This window comes from Malaya genurostris, chromosome 2, assembly GCF_030247185.1.
Source record: "Malaya genurostris strain Urasoe2022 chromosome 2, Malgen_1.1, whole genome shotgun sequence".
NCBI lineage: Eukaryota > Metazoa > Arthropoda > Insecta > Diptera > Culicidae > Malaya > Malaya genurostris.
This window is the reverse complement of record NC_080571.1, coordinates 258,906,048-258,926,379: the sequence shown is the minus strand read 5'-3', so window position 1 is coordinate 258,926,379 and position 20,332 is coordinate 258,906,048. Positions and strand designations below refer to the sequence as shown.

At 38.3% G+C, this 20,332-nt stretch overlaps 1 protein-coding gene across 3 annotated transcripts in view; it reads right to left on the bottom strand.

Annotated features, from left to right (window-relative positions):
• LOC131429679 (zinc finger protein chinmo) overlaps window positions 1–20,332 on the bottom strand; it is a 200,650-nt gene that overhangs the window by 16,504 nt on the left and 163,814 nt on the right. For all 3 annotated transcript variants that reach the window (XM_058593968.1, XM_058593969.1, XM_058593970.1), the window contains 4 exons: window positions 6,456–6,676; window positions 5,925–6,388; window positions 346–490; window positions 71–275 (listed from right to left, as the gene is read on the bottom strand). In XM_058593968.1, coding sequence (XP_058449951.1) covers window positions 71–275; window positions 346–490; window positions 5,925–6,388; window positions 6,456–6,676 — 1,035 coding nt within the window. The remainder of the gene's footprint in view (window positions 1–70; window positions 276–345; window positions 491–5,924; window positions 6,389–6,455; window positions 6,677–20,332) is intronic.

Genomic DNA, 20,332 nt, shown 5'->3' with positions numbered 1-20,332 from the left:
CAAATGTTCTACTGGCTTTCGAAGCTGAGTTAACTTGGAGACAGATTTCACAAATAAAAACAGAACTTACCATCAGCAGCGGTTACACCGGCCCGTTGAGCACCCAACATCGTTAGCACATCCACCGAAGGAATCGATCCGTCAAGTCCACCCGGTAGACCACCCTTCACGTTGATGAATCCCACGGGCGTCGTTGGCGTTGCCGGTGCGGAGGAAGTCAGGGGCGATTGAATCGGTCGTATTTCCATTTTCACTCGTAGATCCTCAGCTCCGGCCTGTGGTGGATAGAAGTGTTGGTGTCAGATTATCTAGTTAAATCGGTTCAACTTGAGCCACAGCGCATACCTCGTTACTTTCCCTGATGTCAGTTTTCAGCTTGTCCTCGGATAACGCTCGTTCGCTTCGTTCATCCCGTTCTAGCGTGTTCGATGAGACCGGTCCATTTCCGTTACCGTGATGTGTCGTGCTGGGACTATGGTTTTCATAGCGACTGTAAGCAAGAAAAACAAGTTGCCGGAATTAGTGATATGAACTGTAGCAATCAACTGCGCATTAAGTGTGCAGCCTAGGTTTTACTATTTGTCAATAGATGACTAGTCCATTTGGACAAATCCAAAACGTCATGAAGCTAACATAATCATTTCTCACACCCCCGTTGCTAAGTGCGACTCTTTTTAGTGAGAAGTGTTTGTTTGATGAAACAACCCTGGGTCAGTTGCAGTTTTCTCAAGTGAAAGAGAAAATGTTAGAGAAAATAAAAATTTCACGTGACGTAAATCCAAAGAAGCAGTATTTTATAGTGTAAGCATGAACAATTTGACTTTGGGTCTGTTGCGATGTAAAATGCAGCTAAATTAGCTGTGAGTTACTAACATGACATATTCTTACAACTTTTCGCATGTAAATTTAAGTATATTGCGGGGGACGGGTATAGCGTGATGGGATAGTCGATGCCTTTCACGCAGCCCGCCTGGGTTCGATACCCAACCCCGCACATAGGGTCAGAAAGATTTTCTGGTCCGAAGAGGCGAATGACCTAAGATGTTAAAGCCTCTATAATTGAAACAAAAAAAAAAAAAAAAAGTATATTGCGCAGCTCCTTCAATAAGCACACACCAAAATAAATTTGAATTTAACAAATGACCTAACCCCACATATGATGCAATTCATTAAGACCTAATTCATCAAATGACGGAAAATTCCATTTGTAATACCTTAATGTTGGATGAGACTGAAGTTTACTGGTACCGAATGTAAGTTCCAATCGGCTAGCAAGTGCGAAATCATGAATTTATATGCACCACTCACCAACTAAAAAGGTGTGTGTTTCTGTGGCTCAGTCGATTAACGTACGTACTTTGTGATCCAATGATTCCCGGTTCAAGTCGTCGCTCTCGCTATTAGTATTTATTTATTTCAATGAATTTCTTCATGTACATGGTTACAAATACATTAAGCTGTCGAAATTTTCAATATCTCATGTGATAGGCCATCTGTTACTGTGACTAGAAAAACTTCTTTCTCCCTACTCTCAAACAACACAAATGTTTCGTTATGTTTTTACCAAGTTTGGCATGTTTCCATTACGAAAAATAGCCAAGAAGTGGTATGCCGCTATCAGTACTAGAAGAGGCAATGTAGAATTAACCAGTTAAACAAGGATTTGGTCTGATGTCTGATGAGAATAACATTTCCTCATTTACAACAACAATTTGAATGAATTTCAGAAACCGGATTCGGTAAAGTAAATTTTTTAAATATTTCGTAACCTCATTTTCATTCTTTGCACGTTTACAATTTTAATATCGTTTCTCTATAGGTATCCAAAAGTAGCCGATCATTTCAATTAAAGCCGTCTCGCCGAACAACATTTCTTCGAACGCTGTTTTGTTAAATAGGTCATCCTACTAGAAGGGTCGGATTAGTTATCGATTAAAACTAATCCGTCAAATTTATTATTGTGCTGAAATTATCGTGCACCGCATTCGCTTTTTGTCGTTCTCGTATTGAAATTCTATGCAACCTCAGCTTAGTGTCAACCTAAGCTCATGTCATTTTCGTTTGAAAAAACTGAAACTGACCCAGGGTAGTTTCCTCAAACAAACACTTTTCACGAAACTGTGTTAGGTTCGTACTTAGTAACGGGGGTGTAACCAAACCGGATAGAAGAATCAGATTCGAAACTGAATCGAATTTCACTTCAATAACGTTAAAACTAGTTTTGAAACTGGCTTCAAACAAAAGGTTTGACAGCATTTAGAATGGAGACTGGGTTAAGTTTGGCGGTAGTGCTCAAAAGTTTAAGCACATCAAGAAAAGTCCCTATTCAAAGGTGGTAATTCGCAGGAGAGGATTTAAAGATTTTACAAAAGCGACACTATTCTGCGTTCCCGGAAGAATGCAGAGCGATTCGCGATATTTTTAAAGAAATTTGCTATAACCTTTTGAGGTCAATTCAGAAAGGATTCATTCACTCTAGGAGGAACGATGAGCCACTCTGACTATAACTCCTTACCACATTGGGTGAGAAACGATAGAATGTCGTTCAATTTTAGGTAGCCATACACAGATTTAACCATGCATGGAGAACCAAAACCCGGATGCGTAGTTGCGTCAATGCGGGACAGTTACATATCAGATGATATGAAGTTTCGTAATCGCATTTACACAAATTACACGAATATCAGGTACAACTTTGCTCGGTCGAGTAATTACTACATTGCAGCGAATCATGCTTTGCAGCAGTGTCCTTCAAAATAGTTGATGACTGAAAATATCCTGCATCCGAATTTTCAACCGCTGGTGGAACCACATCTGCATCATCCATCTTATGAGGTCCTGTCTTAGTATAAAGATGCAATAGTTATATCATTCTGCATTTGAATCTCTGATATTTGAGTGAACTACGTAGCCATCTGAACAAGCCTCACTAAAAGCAAATTGCTTTTCAAAACCAACGAACAAACCGTGATCGTCAAGGTTAGAGAAAGAAATAAAGATTATCTCAGATATCACACTACGGTTTGCGGCGAGATGAACTAACACTATAAACAACTAAGTAGTGTATGAGAATAAATGAATAGAAATGAATTTACTAGTAATGACTATAGCTCCACTAGAATTCATATAACATGACGAATATGAAGTCATCTCTCGGCAAAGATCGGTTATGTGGCAAATATGCCGAACAATAGACATACTTTCCGCCCATGTCTTCAATTAGTCAGTGTGACACGAAGCTTTGAGCTCCGCAAGAGCAAGGCCTACATATGTTCCGTTTACGGCTGCATTATTTAAGCTCCTGCAGCCATTCAGTCTTCGGCACGGAAATACACCTTGACTTGCGAGCTCCCGTTTTAGTGGCCTTTTACGACATGGAAGAGGAAACCAGTGGATCAATTCCTGGTTGCAACAATTCCGCCGGATGTCACACTGTTTACCTGTTTGGTGGACTTATACCACCGGAACAGCAGGACAGAAGTGTTATTTTTAGCCAGTTGTGAGCCGCTTGGTTGTTTGCATAAAGTACGTACCTAAACGAGAAGGTACGAGAAGATTTCTCAAAGATACCCAAACCGATTTCCATAAACTGAGATTCAAATAAAAGGCCAAATGGTTCCACTATATGTTGTAGAATGTTCTAGCCCGAACTTCCAAACTGTTTCAATTTATAGGTCTCATTAGTTGATGACCAAACGAGCCGACTTCAGCTATATCGGTTTTGAAATAACCGGAAATAATGGTCAAAAACATCTAAAAGATACTTACTTCGATTTTTCTCAGACGTTTGAGCCGATTTTCTCAAACTTAGAATTAAACGAAATATCTCTAATTCCATAGGATGCATCCGGAAGAACCGAAAATAAAGATCTAGAACTCCAGAATGGAACCTGCAGTTCACCTATAGCTAGATTGTACGACTTATTAGAATTGGAACGAGTAATGCTTGTTCGTGACAAAATGTAAACAGCCCTGAATACGTATATCTCTGAAAAAACTTCATCAACGCGTGAAATATTTTTCAAACTGATGAAAGTTTGTTTGTCCATTGTGTAAAATGAATTTTTGGTGATACTACAAACTTTTTGATCGAAAATGGCATCGAAAGAAGAGCAAGAGTGTAGAGCAATTGTGTACGGTTACAATGAAATCCGGATCTGTCAGTAAAAAAAATTGCACAAAAGCTTGCTTTTCTTGCAAGCACTATCCATAACGTTCTTAAATCTTTCGATACACGTTTGTCAACAGCCATAAAGTTGGGAGTCGAACAAAAACGGATCTCAGGAACCATCAGAAGGACGCGAAAGAGAATCAACTAATGCAGGACAGACCAGATCCTTCATTACTTATCGTGACTAGAAAAACAAAAATGTCTCCAACTTTCGTGCATACTTCCACACAACGTATGAAGTCGTTCAAGTTGAAAACTGTACCGAGCCGTAATAATAAACCAAGTGTGACTGCTAAAACACGGGCAATTCTCGTTATTTGACAAAGTAGTTCTGCGTGATAATGAACGAAGAAACTTATATGACGAATAGCTTCAAGCAGTTTCCCGGAATGTATTTTTATACTGCAACAGAACGACACAGAGGATCATTTAAAAACAAAACAATATTTGGTTTGGCAGGTAGTATGCAGCTGTGGTCGAGTAAGCCAAAGCTGCATCAATACCGGAACGGTAAACAAGGAAATATAACGTGAAGAATGCCTAAAGAAGCGAATGTTACTTTTCCTACGCAGCCATGATGCTCCCTTGCTATTCTGAGCTGATTTGACATCTTGTCACTACGCCAAATATGCAATTGAATAGTATAAAGCGAATTGAGTCCATGTTGTACCGAAAGAGACGAATCCACATAACTGACCTGTCGAACGGTAATGGACTCTTGTGAAGAGAGAACTCTCTCAATGTAAACAAACTACAACTATAGACAAATGTCGAAAATCTTGGACAAAAGCAGGTGAATTGATTGTAGAGAATGACTGGAGTAAATTCAAAAGTTAGTGGTTTCTTTAAGCACCTTTATTAGTTAACTGTAATTAGTTCTAACATGAATAATGATGCACAATTAAGTAAATAAAAAATGCATCTTGGATTGAACTAATAGCCAATTAAGTTTGTTACAAAATTACTCCGTCCCGATTTTGTCACAAACAAGCCTTAGCAGCGATATCTGATAGCGAATATTTGCTTAGCATATGGCGTTTTCATCGAAATGACCTTCGGCAAAATGACCTTGGCCTCTCTTAAATTCATTTTATAACTCGTTTTGGTTCTAATGATTCATAATAACCATATTTTACTTTGCGATTTATATCGAATAAAATCATTAAAAAAAATATTTGCGGTTCAGGAACACACATTTTGTGAAGAAATTTATGAATAATGCCAATATTGTCAGAATTGTCCTCACGAAATTGTAAAGCATTTCTAATTTAGGTTGTTCATGTAACAACTCACAAATCACTGTGAGGTGAAAGACAGGCGAAAGAGTAGTACCGTGACAAACACCTAAATTATAGAATCGTAGTGGATAAATCATGGAAATGATATGCAAAGCAAAGTAAAGTCTTGGCATTGCTCTCCTTTTGCGGAATTTGGCCTTTCTGTTTCAGCAGACCTCGCAGCCGATTCATAGCGTACAGAATCATTGCATGGCTAGTGCTACGATCCTACTGACACTAAGAATTCTTCCAGGTCGGGGCTCGAACATACGCCAACGGATTTGTGAGACCAGTACCCTATGCATCGATCCGCCAACCCGGGCTAGCGACATGCATAAGTGTTAAAGTTACGTCTTCAAACTTCTAACGAAGATTTTAATTTGTGGTCATTAATCTATTGGACCTAAAAAAACCAAGGTCGATGGCGTGCAGGACCGTTGGTTGACCTTACGAACATGTTCGAAATCGACACTCACTTTGACTGCTGCGGGGAATCCCGATCCGTGTGTACCGTGTCCGCTTCCGTGGGCGCTGCCGATGAACCACTGCTCGAGGGTCGATAGTTTTTGCTACCACTCACTGGACTATCGTTGCCAACGCTAGCCTTGCCATCCCGCAGTACGCTGCCCCTGGTCGCTTCCTGGTGCTCGTAGAACGGACTGCGGATCGAACGTTTGCGGGAGGATTCATATGGTTGCGGCAGATAGGACGGTTGCAGGTAGGACGAAAAATTCGGCGTCGTACTCCCACCGCCACCTCCTCCTCCGCCACTTCCGGCCAGTGATTCATTTTTGACAACCCGATTGATGGACTCGAGCGACGCTGACAACGAGTTTCTTTGCTGCCGGCGAGCCGCCGGTGATGGCAGGTTGTTGGGTGTTTGCTGCTGGGCCGCATTCGCACTGGCAAATTTACCGTGCTCTGTCGTGAGACCTTTGACCTATTGGCAAACGGTAGACATTATTGTATGACAAATTATGGTTTTTACCGGGAAGCAGCACACTTACCTGCAAATTCTCAGCAGCTTTCAGAAAGCTTTCCAGCGCTTTCTGTGACACGTGCACTTCGCCTTTGTACATGAACTCGAGCAGAGCGTGCATGTTGTCGGCCGAGGTGGCCTCCAGCATGACACATATCTGTCCTGTGCCAACCGGAGCTCGCTCGAACAGATCGGCAAAGTTTTTTGAGCAAGCCGCTAGGATGACCTTATGAGCATTGAAGATGGTTCCTGGTGAAAAAGAGAAAATGATGGAAAATTAGAAATTGTCTAAGGTCTGGTCATGCAAATAACCTGAAAAAAGAATTGCTCACAACTGTAACGTAAAAAGTTAGAATCATAAATTTCCTATGATTTGACTGGTTTCGAGTCAGTTCCAAAATCAGTTCTAGAAGAACGTGTAATAGTCTTCGTGCATCAATCTGCCCCCAAACCAACAAAACCGGCTGCATTTCCTCAAACGAGCGAACTACCAGTGACCTAATTTCTCCGTAATCTAAATATAACCAACCCCAAAAAAAAACTGAATATTCAACGTTTATCGCTGTGCATTGATCGTCACTGAATCAGCAAACAAACCATTCCCGAAATCATGCAGTTCATTTCCGACCCAATTTTTTTCGGTGCTACACTGCGCTGCTGCCTTGAATGGTTCCTCACCCTTCCGCGCGCGTATTAGCCATTATATGGTATAGGTTTCGAAAAAATTCTTGTTCGCTGAGACCTTGAAAAAATGCGCCGGTGCGCATAAAGCTGCGCGCGCGCAACCAGAAAAGACTGATGTCATATTGCGCCTTCGTTTATTTATTTTTTTCTATTGAGGGGGGGATACATTTCCAGGAAATTCGTTTATTTCGATTGGATGGCTCTTATCGCGACGGCTCTTGCTCTGACGGCGATGTCGGGTGCGAAGCGCAACGACAACACATGACATGACCGAAGTTGCACGCGGCTGTTGTCAGCTTGGTTTGGCGCCATTGGTAGTTCGCCATCAAGTCTTATCTTGTTTTATTTTTTTACGATGATTTGTTTGTTCAATGATTTTCGGGTGGGAGAGAGAAATCAATCGCCAAAATGTATGCAACTGGGTGGTCCCGTGAATCAGCTAATGCCTGTTATATCCATTCGACATTGACTCACCCGGAATTATCCGTTTGTTTCTTCATCTGATTAATGTGAAAATTCTAAAACTGCGGCGGTTGCGCCTCCTGGTTGAAGATGGACAACGGGGACCACAGACGGAACGCATCCAGCAATCGATTCCGACCAAAATTATGAGCTTCATCTGATGCGCATTTTGCTCGCTCTTACTGATGGTTAATGTCGAATTTTTTTATTAGAACGTTATGCAATTTTAGATCCCCATACATACACGGCCCCAGTCAGTGCGAGTTCGGGTGTACAAATATAGCGAGGTTTCCAAATGGTTGCATATTGCTCGAAACGCAGCAGGCGTCATCTCGCGATTAGTGCGTAATTGATGAGGGCAGAATGGACCGCGCCGCTATGGCAACACCACAAACGAGAAGCATTCTTTCGCCCGAAGAATCTGGGTCAGTTGAAAAGGAATTTTGAGTCCGTAGCAAATCGATAGTGACATGGTTATAGTCGGGAAATAGAACAAAAAGTATAAATCGTCACTGAAAACCGTCATGTCATTTTCGAAAATAATTTAATTTTATGCCTGTATTTACCATCGATTATCGACTATCCAGTTCGATTTATAATTGCGAATACACCCCTGGTTTTCACGACTCAGCCTTTCGTGTACAATCGACCAAAAATAATAGCACTAGAAAATGTCATTTCATACTGTTATTCCTGTTCAAATCAACTGGACATCACCAGTTAAAACATGAACGATAAGGTGACGATAAGACTACTGAAAATTGTGCTTATCTTTTGTTTACTTACTGTTATTGCATTTTTTCAGTATTTTGAAATATGTCAAAAATGCAACCATCATATGACCTTCATACGGCATGCACTCCAATGACGTGGCAGTAGGCGATGATAATGTTATTGGATGCAAAGTTTTGAAACCCGACAAATGAGCTAAAGAAACAAACGATGTGGCGGAAGCTAAATCAGTTTAAGGATCAAGAGTAAACCAAATTAACTTGTGTTGGTAATTTGTGTATTACGTACATTTTATTCCGTACGTATGTCATAGATCTGTGTATTCATAGATGCAGTGCAGCGAGTTTATCAAAGTGGATTGCACGATTGAGTTTCAAACAATCTTTTTTAACAAAAATTTATTCTCAAATTAATGTTAAGCCTAATTAATATCAGTTTTGATCAATTTTTCACCAACGTTTGATGGAAAATTGCTTACATTTTATGAATGTAGATTTTAATTCCCTGATAAAAAAGTTAGCAACACTGCTTCAATGCATTTGTATTAGATTGCGCTACACAAAATAAACAAAACTAAACATTTTCTATTACAATAGCAGTTTGCCGGAAAAATAAATAGTTTTACGACAACATTCCATACCCATTGCCTTTCGCGTGTTAAATTAAAGGTTCCTATTTTGCGGGTTTACTTATAGAAGGTACGTAAATCTTTATATCGCAATAATTTCTGCAAGAGGAAATCCATATAGGAATGTGTTTGATGCTAATCAAATTTGTCAGTGGAAGTAAGTTGAAACTGAAATAATTTTTCTCGAGCAGTTTTAAGGAAAACGGGAGAGTTTTAGACTAAGATTTTCGCTTTTCTTGAATTTCAATTTTAAGCCGTATGAACCGATTGGTTTATTTTTCAACCATATGGAAGATTTATTGAGTAAAATCAGGAAAAGAAGCGCCGGAATTTGTTTTTACGTACACATGGTTGACATTACTCATACGCTTGCAAAGAGTCTTGCTCCTTAAATCCCAGTTTTTATAAAGGTGGAAAGTTTTCAACCAATAAATCTATGAAGATAAAAAAAAACAGTTTTAATCCACCCAGTGATGCTATAATGCCTTTCTCATATAACTCATGTTTTCACTGATATTATTAAGGGATTCTTCAAAAAACTTTTCTTTGAATATTGAATAGGAACAAAAAAGCATAACTTATTAAATTTTGAACAGTTTTAACCCAAGTAAATCATAATTCTTTTTTTTTCTACTTTTTCGCTCTAAATGACGGTTTAAAATTTTAAAAACACCTCACCCTGTTCCTTCGGGACCGGAAGTGAGATCCGAACAAAGGTCGAAAAGCAGTCTATTTTATTTTAGTTAACCCTTTTAGCGAAGCTTGTGAAAATCGACTTAGCTGTTTCTGAGAAAATGAACTTGTATTTGGCTTGATTTTTCCATGTCATGTATAAAAAACACGCTACTGAAAATGAAATTTGTATACTGTAATTCCGGAACCGGAAGTCGTATCCGGAAGAAATTTGGAAGTGTTATATGTTGTAAGACCTTTCGTTTGAATCTAAGCTAGTGATGAGCGGTATCAGAGAAAATCGAGTGTACATTTTTTATTACATTTTGCACATTTTACGCCGTAGCTTCCGAACCAGAAGTCGAATCCAGGTGAAATTGATTAGCACGCTATGGGACTACAAGGACGTGTGACGTAACTAACACTCAATCAACATTTTTTTTTTATCCGCTGATTTTTTTCCGATTTCAACAATCTTGGAACCAAATAAAGGTTACTACAGAATCATTTATTGAGTTAGAAGAGTAAATATGTTAGCTAACTAACCTTACTTAATTTTGCCTTTCTCAATCACTGTGAAAAACAAACTTTTCAACCCGGAAAGCCAAATATCAATACAATTCGATTCAGCTCGACGAACTGAGCAAATGTCTGTGTGTGACAAATATTGTCGCTAACTTTTCTCGGAGACGATTGAACCGATTTGCACAAACGATTTGCAGAAGGCTGAACCGACTTTCACAAACTTAGATTCAAATTAAAGGTATTACGATCCCATACAGAGTTCCTGAATTTCATTTGGAACTGACCTCCGGTTCCAGAATAACAGAGTGATATACACCAAAAAAGTGATAATAATGCCATACAATTTTCTCGAAGATGGCTGAACCGACTTTCACAAACTTAGATTCAAATGAAATGGTATTACGGTACCATACAAAGTTCCTGAATTGCATTTGGATTCAACTTCCGGTTTCGAAACGATAGTGTGATATGCTCCAAAAAAATCAATCGATTTTCACATATACTGAGGTCTTTTTTATGCGTTTTTTTTATGCGACTTTTTTATGCGAATTTTCAGAGTTATACGGTTTTTTTTATGCGAAGTTTCAGAGTTATACGGTTTTTTTAATGTGAATTTTCCTAGTTATGCCGTTTCAGTTCTGTGCTCTTTTTTATGCGAAGTTTCAGAGTTATGCGGTTTTTTATGCGAAGTTTCAGAGTTATGCGGTTTTTTTATGCGAATTTTCAGAGTTATGCGGTTTTTTATGCGGGTTTTTTTAAGCGGTTTTTTATGCGTTTTTTTATGCGGTTTTTTTATGCGGTACGTAAACTCGCATAAAACAAGACTTCAGTGTACTTAGATTCAAATGAAAGTTCTTATAGTTCTATAGAAAATTTCTGAATTTCCTTTAGATCCGACTTCCGGTTCCGGAATGACAGACTAATATACGCCAAAAAGGTGAAAACAATGTCAGTAAATTCTTCCATCTTCCGGTTCCGAAGATAGGGTGCTTAGTGTAAAAATATGAGTTTCAAAACAGAATTTTTCATGAGTATCTATGTGATGAGTAGCGAATTCTTTAAATTGGCTAATAAAGTTCTCTAGTTTGCAGTTCAAGATAGTCTAGAGCCAAATAAACTCATATGAGATTTCCATAAAATCAAACTCAAATCAACAAATGTTGACAAGGTGAAAAGCTTTCAAATTTTAAAACCGTAATAGAAAATCGTAAAATATCTTCTAAGTTGTGCTCGAAACTGTTCCAATTTGTAAGTTATATTTATGGCCATACGAACTGTTTTTAGTTATACTGAACCCGTAGTTCAAACCGTCATTCAATTCGAAGGTGCAGAAAATTTAGGAAATTCTTTTAAATTGGGCTTTACACTGTTTCAGTTTGTAGTTCATATTTTCTGATGGTTTGATAATCCGAAATGCCAGTTTTTGGTGTCGAAAACTCAAAATCTTTAAAGAATGAGCCCCATTCATTCTCTCAAATATGGTTGGATCCATTTTTACTAACTTAAATTAAATTGTAGTATTTAAATGTGACAGTATTAAGCAAATGAAGTAATCAAAACTGGGTTCTAAGTTTTTTTTTATTTTGCAGTATTTTGATTATTCTTGATGTAATATACAGGAGATAATACGTCTATACGTTTTACACTATAGGCTTTATTTTTCTCGGTGGTGACTGAACCGATTTAGACAATTCCGGCTCGTTATTCACAATGGAAAACTCAATTTCAACAATTTTCGTTTGTAAGCCACCACACTGAGGTCTTTTTCCGCGTTACCTTGGAAAGCCGCATGTCTTAGAAATGCATGAAACTTCCAGATCTGGTGTAATCTATTTTTTATTTAATATCGACTTAGAAATGCATGAAAGATCATATCGTCGAAAGTTGTTTCGCCGAATGCCATTTCGCCTAATATGTCATTTCGTCGAAAGTCGTTTCGTCGAAGAGGTCATTTCGCCGAAAGGGTCATTTGGTTAGGCAGAACAAAGCCCCCGAGGCGACGTCAGCTGGGTTGGCCGGCAACCCGCCGTCGGAAGCGGCGGCCTCTTGCATACAAACCTGTAACCGCCTCGTTTGCCCGGTCTATTCAAAGCTTTACTTCAATTAGGTCCGAACGTTTCTTTACTTCAATTAGGTCCGAACGAGCGGTAGCAAGGTCGAATAGCACACAAGCAAAACAATTCAAAATTCCATTCAATTCTTTTCCAGTGGCACTCAGTTAAAATACCACAAACAATTACCTGGTAGATACTCTAATAAAGTCAACAAGTTTTGTCGTGAATACGACTTACTTTACTATGGGGCGCCTTTTCAAAATTTACCCTCTGAGAGAGTGATAAGTTTTTGATCGTGAATATTTCCTGTTATATCTAATGAATCAACATAATTTTTGCTACATGCCATCGGAAATATGATCATAATTTTTTGATAATATTTTCAGTTGTGTGACATAATCTCAAATAATTCAAAATTACACTTTCCTGAAATGTTTGGTATAAACGAGTATCAAAGAGGATAATTCATAAGGCGCGTTTGCCTTTCTCGTATTTTGAAAGCTCATAGCTCAGTGATCTGTGAAAGGATTTATATAATCTAACTACCAATAGAATCGATTTTTTTTCAATTTAAACGCGTATAGCAACATCATTTAAGTATTTCAATAGTACACTGTTAAAAAACCTGTCCCATTTGACCCATGTCAACACCAGCCAATCAGAACGCGTTCTGAGGAAGAGAACAAAATATCTGCTGCTGTACAACAAATCGTTCAAGAAAAATGTGTCGATCAGTGCTTAATATCGTAGTGAGTTCCACAATTTGGTCCTTCTGAAAGGCAGGAATGAATCCCTACAGCTTTCCTGATAGTTTCTTCCGATGAAATGCAAATCCGAAATGAAATAGCTGCTAGGACCGCCCATTAGTGAAAAAGCTACAAACGAAATCACGTTAAAAGAAACCTCTTAGCAAAAATTGGATCAGTTTGAACTCTATCGCCACTGCGAGCAGATGTATTGTGTGTCGTTTGCAAAGCTAGTTTCGCTTCCGACAAGAGCGATTACGTCACAGCTTGTAGTCGTTTGCATTGGTGAAAAAACAACGAAAAGAGGACAACGGTGGAGAGCATTACACAAATTGAGCCGTTCTAATGGCTCATGGCGAAGGCATGTAGCAAAAATTATGTGTTAGTTTTCTAAAGAACTATTAAGATTTCTTCTTCGCAAATCGAAGGTAAATATCCTCACTTTAGTGCAAATCTAGAACAGTTTGATTAGATTTGTGCACTTTTCGCTGTGTGAAATTCACAGTAATCGAGATCAAGTGAAGCCTTCTTTGTTTTTGCGAAAAATGTGAAAAAGGGGAATGCTTGCATAATTCATACAATTGATCAATCAATAATTCATACAATTGATCAATGATTCATACAATTGATATTCGGAAGTGTTAAGGAACATGTCAGTTGTTTTCGTATTCACGACATCCAGTTATGTCTCTGACATAACCCACCCGCATTTTTTTTTGGAAATTTCGTTCTGAAAATTATGAAAAAAAACATAAAAAAGAAAATAAATAAATCATTTAAGTCTTATTTATTTCAGAAAGATGATTGTAGTTCAACAAAACGGGAGTAAACATTATTATTTTTGGTTTATCTTTACTTCAAATCAATTGCAATCACGATATGAAGATTTTTAAAGAATTCGACGAAATGATATTCGGTGAAATGACCATGATCCAATGCAATCTTAAAAAAATATTCTTTTGTGAAAAATAGACTTTGTGAGTGCGTAAATTCGGAAATCTACATATAAAAATACCTCAAAACTGAAGAAAATTTTGTTGTATGCCATATGTGTTAGAATTGCTAGAAACGTCCAGATCTGATGTAATCTTAAAAAAAATTTCGATGCCAAATGTCTTAGAAATGTATGAAACGTTGAGACATGGTGTACCACATAAAAAAACTACGAATACCGAACATTCGGCAGTGCAAATCTCTACAATACAATTTGTCGTGATTCATCAATAAAATTTAAGTGAATGAAGAAGTGATGCATTAGTTCAATATGTACCGAAGGTTGCAAAAAAGTAAAATAAAATAAAATTAAAATAATTGAATTATCGTCCATCAATAAATGTTCGAAATAGAAAATTAAATCATTTCTTTATGATTTTATGTGCAGAAATAATACTATCTCGAGTGATTCATGAACCCTGGAATGGGAAGATGCAAAGGTATCCTACGAACGCTCACTTGACTTCACCTAAGCTTTGGTAGTAAAACGAATCAACCTAGACAGATTTGATTTTTAAGGGAACTACTCCATGATAAAGAATATGCTAATAATTATTTTGTCGAAAAAGCTTTCAACTGTGTGACATTTATTTAGTTTTAGGGACATGTACACATTAATTAGACTAATGAAAAAAATATGCCCCGTCAAATGCAATGCCATGGAATATACTGCTTCCTTCAAGATAAATATTTTCCCTTTGCAAGCTTCGTAGCAGCTCAAATGCAATTGCACCTAAGCCAACACTCGAGTGCAAACATTGTCCGGCAAGGAGTGGTAACGAAATACTCTCAAAATATAGCAACGTCGATTTTTTCCCAGTAAAATTATATCGATTTTTGCGTCATTCCGAGTCACCACTCCCCGCCTAACTAATGGACTTCAGCAGAGAAATAGCATTGCGTTAGGACCATCCCCGTTTTGTTTACAAACATTTCACTAATCCATGTGAACGGTCGCTCGAAACTAAAGAAAGAAACACAACCGTGCTTGATCACTTTCGAAGAAAACAAACGTCCGTAAAACTGCCAGTGGACCAAAGATGCACCACAAAGGCGTAGGAAATTTCGCGGCCCAACTTGTTTTATGTGCACCAAATGCGTCCATTTTCCAAACGGCGTCCATTCGTGTCCCCATCGTAGCAATCGTTGCTGCATAGCCAATAAATGCTGCGTGTTGTGTTTAACAGCTCATAAACATAAGCAGCATGGCAGCCGTAGTTTATGTTTCCCGGCTCGAACGCCGTAGTCATATGCGTTTCTACGCAACAAACGCGACTTCGAGAGTCGTGACCTAATTTTGAATTGGCTCTTGTCTGCGTTCTATATATGTTTGTCTGTCTCTCCGGCATTCAACAAAAAAATAGTGCTGCTTTCGGTGCGTACACGCATACGCTTAAATGCGTGCAACATGAGGCAGTAGAGGGGGAAGGGCAGTCTGATAATTCTTTGCTTACTTTGAATGCACGCACTATTTCGGTGTCGGTGGTCGGGCCTCCCCGCAGCAGTCAATGCCGCCACCCACCCACCAACACCGGAGCTCGAGGCCTCGAGCTCACATTCGGTAGGGAAGTTGAAAAATGCGTTTCAGAACAGTGATGTACGTACACTCGCTGGGTAGCGAAACCGAAAGTGTGTCAAACGCATACTCTGATACGATCTGCCGAAATTCCGGCTCGTTATTTCGACGTTTAGAGGTTAGCATCGCTTTTTCGGTACCCACCCGGGATGTCATAAATTATTTGCCCTGAACTGCAGCAGCAACAGCCACAGCAACCACAGCGAAATCCATATGTCCCAAGCGCGAGGCCGTCTGCTACAAGTCAGCGTGAATGTGTCAAGAAGTTTTATAACGCAATTCAGATATGCCGCTGCAGTGCAGCTCAAGTCGGTGTATTTTAATGGGATGAGGTAGCGTCTTTTTTTTTAATTTGATGGGAAGAATGATACATTCCGGAGCAATAACGGAATTCTAATGTAAGTATCTATATACTCGAATTAAGCTTCTGTTTTCAACAATTTCTAGATAAGGGTTACTTTACTCCTTTTGTCGCATTCGCCTAACTTTAAACTATTATAAAAATTCAAAAAATCAGATAAAAACCTTCTGTGCAAATACAGGACCTGGATTTTTCAGTGTTAAAATCGCTTCTCAAGGCAAAGATTAGACTGGTTTCTGAGCTGAAATTTATGTAGGTATCAGCTTCACGCAGTCGACGAGGAAACGTAAGAAATCTTCGGGCAAAAATTCACGTAAGAACAAATTTTTTCTATAAACCGATTTAGTTTTTATCCATTTTTTGCATTCACTTTTCTTTCGATTCTTACACGGAAAGATGAGCTTTTAACCATTAAATTTCGATGGAATCTGCATCAGTACTACTGCGGACAGTTCCCCAACCCTATTTCACTACCCTATAACAATGGCCATGCAGTGAAAGTTTTTCGATGAATGATTTCGGGAAGTCTTCTTGAAATTGTTAGGAAAATAATTCTCATTATTTGTCTATCTTCTCGATTTTCCATAGATCCACTATACAATGACCCAAATTTATTCCATTGAACGAATTTCTGGGGTGCTTGAAAGATTGTAGTCCTTTGATACGTTGTTGTTATTGTTTCCTGCATACCACTATTGAGCCGCCTTGCCTCAGAATTTGTTTGTTTTGGATGAACTATAGCGATCATTTTGTACATATTTGTTGCACTTTAAATCACAGCTACAAATTTCCTGCCAAATCATGTACTTTTTAGAGAATTTCGACAACTTTTAGACCTTGAAACAATTGTTGACCTATCCACATTGTGATGTTGTATAAAACTCAAAACAAAGAAGCTGCTTGAAGTCTGCGCTCTTGCTTCGATCTGGTTTCCTACTTCTCGTTCGTGTTTGCAGTTTTTACTGCCTTAAACTGTCTATATCCTACCGTTTTTTTTCACTTTTCGACCAGAAGAATACGACATTTTCAACATTTCAGTCACATCTCGAATGGAAAGGTTCGCTTAATCAGCCTAAGCACTACATTCCGGTGAGATTTGAAGTTGTTCTTCTATTTGCCTCCAGATCCTTGGTCCCGATCAAGAGTCAACCGATCCCAAGAATGCTACATGCTGTCGAACGAGGAGCTCCGAGTGATTTAGCTGCATCGTGGTGCGACATTAGCGAATTTCAAATATCTTCACCATAACTATTTTTAGTCATCTGTTACAAGATTCTAGTAGAATCTTTCCAACTGTATGCAATGTGAAAGTACGAACAATTTGTTTTTTATCGAACTGTTTCTGAGATTTTATTCCCCTACATCTCTCGGGTAATATGAGTTCTGCTTCTGAAAGCAAAATGTTCTAATTTCACTATGTCATACATCCAACTATTTCAATTTGTTTCAAGTTGAGTATTATTGAAAAAAGAGAGCGGGTAATATCAGAGACATAACTGGATAACGTGATTATGAATAAAATTAACGCGTTTCTTTACACTTCTGAATATCTAAAATCATTCTCACGAATCTATCTATCGTGTGAATTGTGCAAGGTTTCATCTCTTTACTTTACAGAATTGTAACGATACACGTACACTAAACTAGGACAAATACAGGACACACTTATTCTAACACATAAAAGAGTAAAAAAAAAGTCACCGGTGCCGATTTACCATGATTTCAAGTGAAGAAAATATCAAAAAGATCTTTAATAATTAATTTACTGCTACTCAACTTCGCAAGCTAGAATGAATGAAATGTGTGAGTTTTTACATTTTATGCCTACCCAGTAGGTAATGCGGGAATGCAATGGCGACCCAAAGCCATCGTCCAAGCACGAGAAAGACAAACAAAAGTTATGAGTTTTTCTTTTAAATACTCGCTGATACTAAACATTTTAAAAAACTTAAGTAATTTGTGCTTATATCATTACTTACTGGAAAAATTGTCATAAATTGTTGATCATATTTTCGATAACATGGAACAAAAATTATGCTGTTGGGTTAAGTGCAACAAGAGATATTCACGGTTTAGTTCTATCCATAAAATTTGAAAAGTCGCCCCATAGTAAAGTAAAGTCGTATTCACGACAAAAAGTGGCTTGTTTTATGAAAGCTTTAGAAAATAATGGGAGAAATAAATTTTTTTCTTTTGTCGTGAATACGAATTACTTTACTATGGGGTGCCTTTTCAAAATTTACCCTCTGAGAGAGTGATAAGTTTTTGATCGTGAATATCTCTTGTTGTATCTAACGAATCAACAAAATTTTTGCTACATACCATCGGAAATATGCTCACAATTTTATGATATAATATTCAGTTGTTTGACATAATCTAAAATAATTCAAAATTAAACTTTTCTGAAATGTTTGGTATAAACGAGTGTTAAATAGGATAGTTCATAAGGCGCGTTTGCCTTTCTCGTATTTTTAAAGGTCATAGCTCAGTGATCTATGAAAGGATTTATATAATCTAACTACCAATAGAATCGAAATTTTTCAACTTAAGCGTGTAAAGAAAAAGCATTTAAGTATTTCAATAGTACACTATTGAAAAACCTGTCTCATTTGACCCATGTCAACACCAGCCAATCAGAACGCGTTCAGAGGAAGAGAACAAAATATCTGCTGCTGTACAACAAATCGTTCGAGAAAAATGTTCCGAACTGTGTTTAATATCGTAGTAAGTTCCACAATTTGGTCCTTCTGAAAGGCAGGAATGAATTCCGTACAGCATCCGGATAGTTTCTTTCAATTAAATACAAATCCGAAATTAAAATTCTATATGCTGCTATTTTTATAGCCGTTAGGACCTCCCATTAGTGAAAAAAATTTACAAACGAAATCAGGTAAAAACAAACCTCTCAACAAAAATTGGATCAGTTTGGATTCTATCGCCACTGTGAGCAGATGTATTTTGTGCCGTTTGCAAAGCTAGTTTCGCTACCGACAAGAGCGATTACGTCACATCTGCTAGTCGTTTGCATTGGTGAAAAAACAACGAAAAGAGGACAACGGTGGGGAGCATCACACAGAATCAGCCGTTCTAATGGTTCTAAAAGTTTTCTAAAGAACTATTAGGATTTCTTGCTTGCAAATCGAAGGGAAATATCCTAAGCTTAGTGAAAATCTAGAACTGTTTGATTCGATTTTTGCCCTTTTCGCTGCGTGAAATTCACAGTAATCTAGATCAAGTGAACCATTCTTTGTTTTTGCGAAAAATGTGAAAAAAGGGAATGCTTGCATAATTCATACAATTGATCAACTAATTGATATTAGGAAGTGTTAAGGAACATGTCAGTTGTTTGCGTATTCACGACATCCAGTTATGTCTCTGACATTACCCACCCGCCTTTTATATATGGATTTAGCTAAGCATAGGTTTCTAACTTGTAGAACGCCTCTTTTCTCGTGGACCAAAATGTACGTGTAACCAATGCTGAGATATCTGATTTTATATCCAAATTCTAAGTGGACTATAGTCTAAACATCCTGTTTTGTCATGACCATACCTCAATATCAATGGTCTCTAGAAACAACGAACAGGCTATCTTTCTCGTTATTAATAATAGAGTGAATTTAAATTCCGATCATTTTACACAATTTTCGAAGAAATGTACTTTTCGAAAAATTGTGAATCCAGTTTGTTGAATGTTTCCGTACATTCGATCAATCATGTAGTGAAACTCAGCTCATGTAACTACTGCATATTTATAAACTTCGAACGAATGACAATTCAACGAATTCCACCCACAAAAGCTCTGACAGCCAAACATGTTTGATATTTATTTCGATTTATATTCATCTGCCATTTTAAAAGTGATATATGCTTTCTATCCCAGAACTTATTCGGATGTCCTACGTCCACCTATCCAACCACAAATATGGATGCGTCTTTCAAAATTTTCCTCACCCCCCTCCAGGTTGGTTTCCCGCAACCTCCACAAGACCACTTCATGTGACGGGCTTTTATTGCTCGGTTCATCGGTACGATAACGGTTCGAAATGGCTGTAAAGTGCACGCATATTTCAACCCTCGCACACCGTTGCGGAACCGTTGACTTTCCACTCGACTTGACCACTCGAATTTCGTCATACATCAACCGGATTGACGTTATTGAAAGAGACCAATACAGTGACGGAGGAGGACCCCGGCGGACAGAAAGTGCATTGCTCTTCATCCGCAGCCTCGGCGATATGGCATCGTCATTCATCCGAGGAGGGTGGAAAAACGTGGCTGCCGCACACACTTCACGGTCCACAAATTGAAATTGATGACTATTTGTAAAATGCTAATTTCATGTATATTGCCGCTATCTGTCATTCATTTGCGTTTTCAATTCCTGGACCGGTGATCAGCCGCAGTGCGATGTCCGAGCTCGAGGGAAAGCGCTCAACTAGTTTTTCCGGACTGGATTGCAACCCAAACAG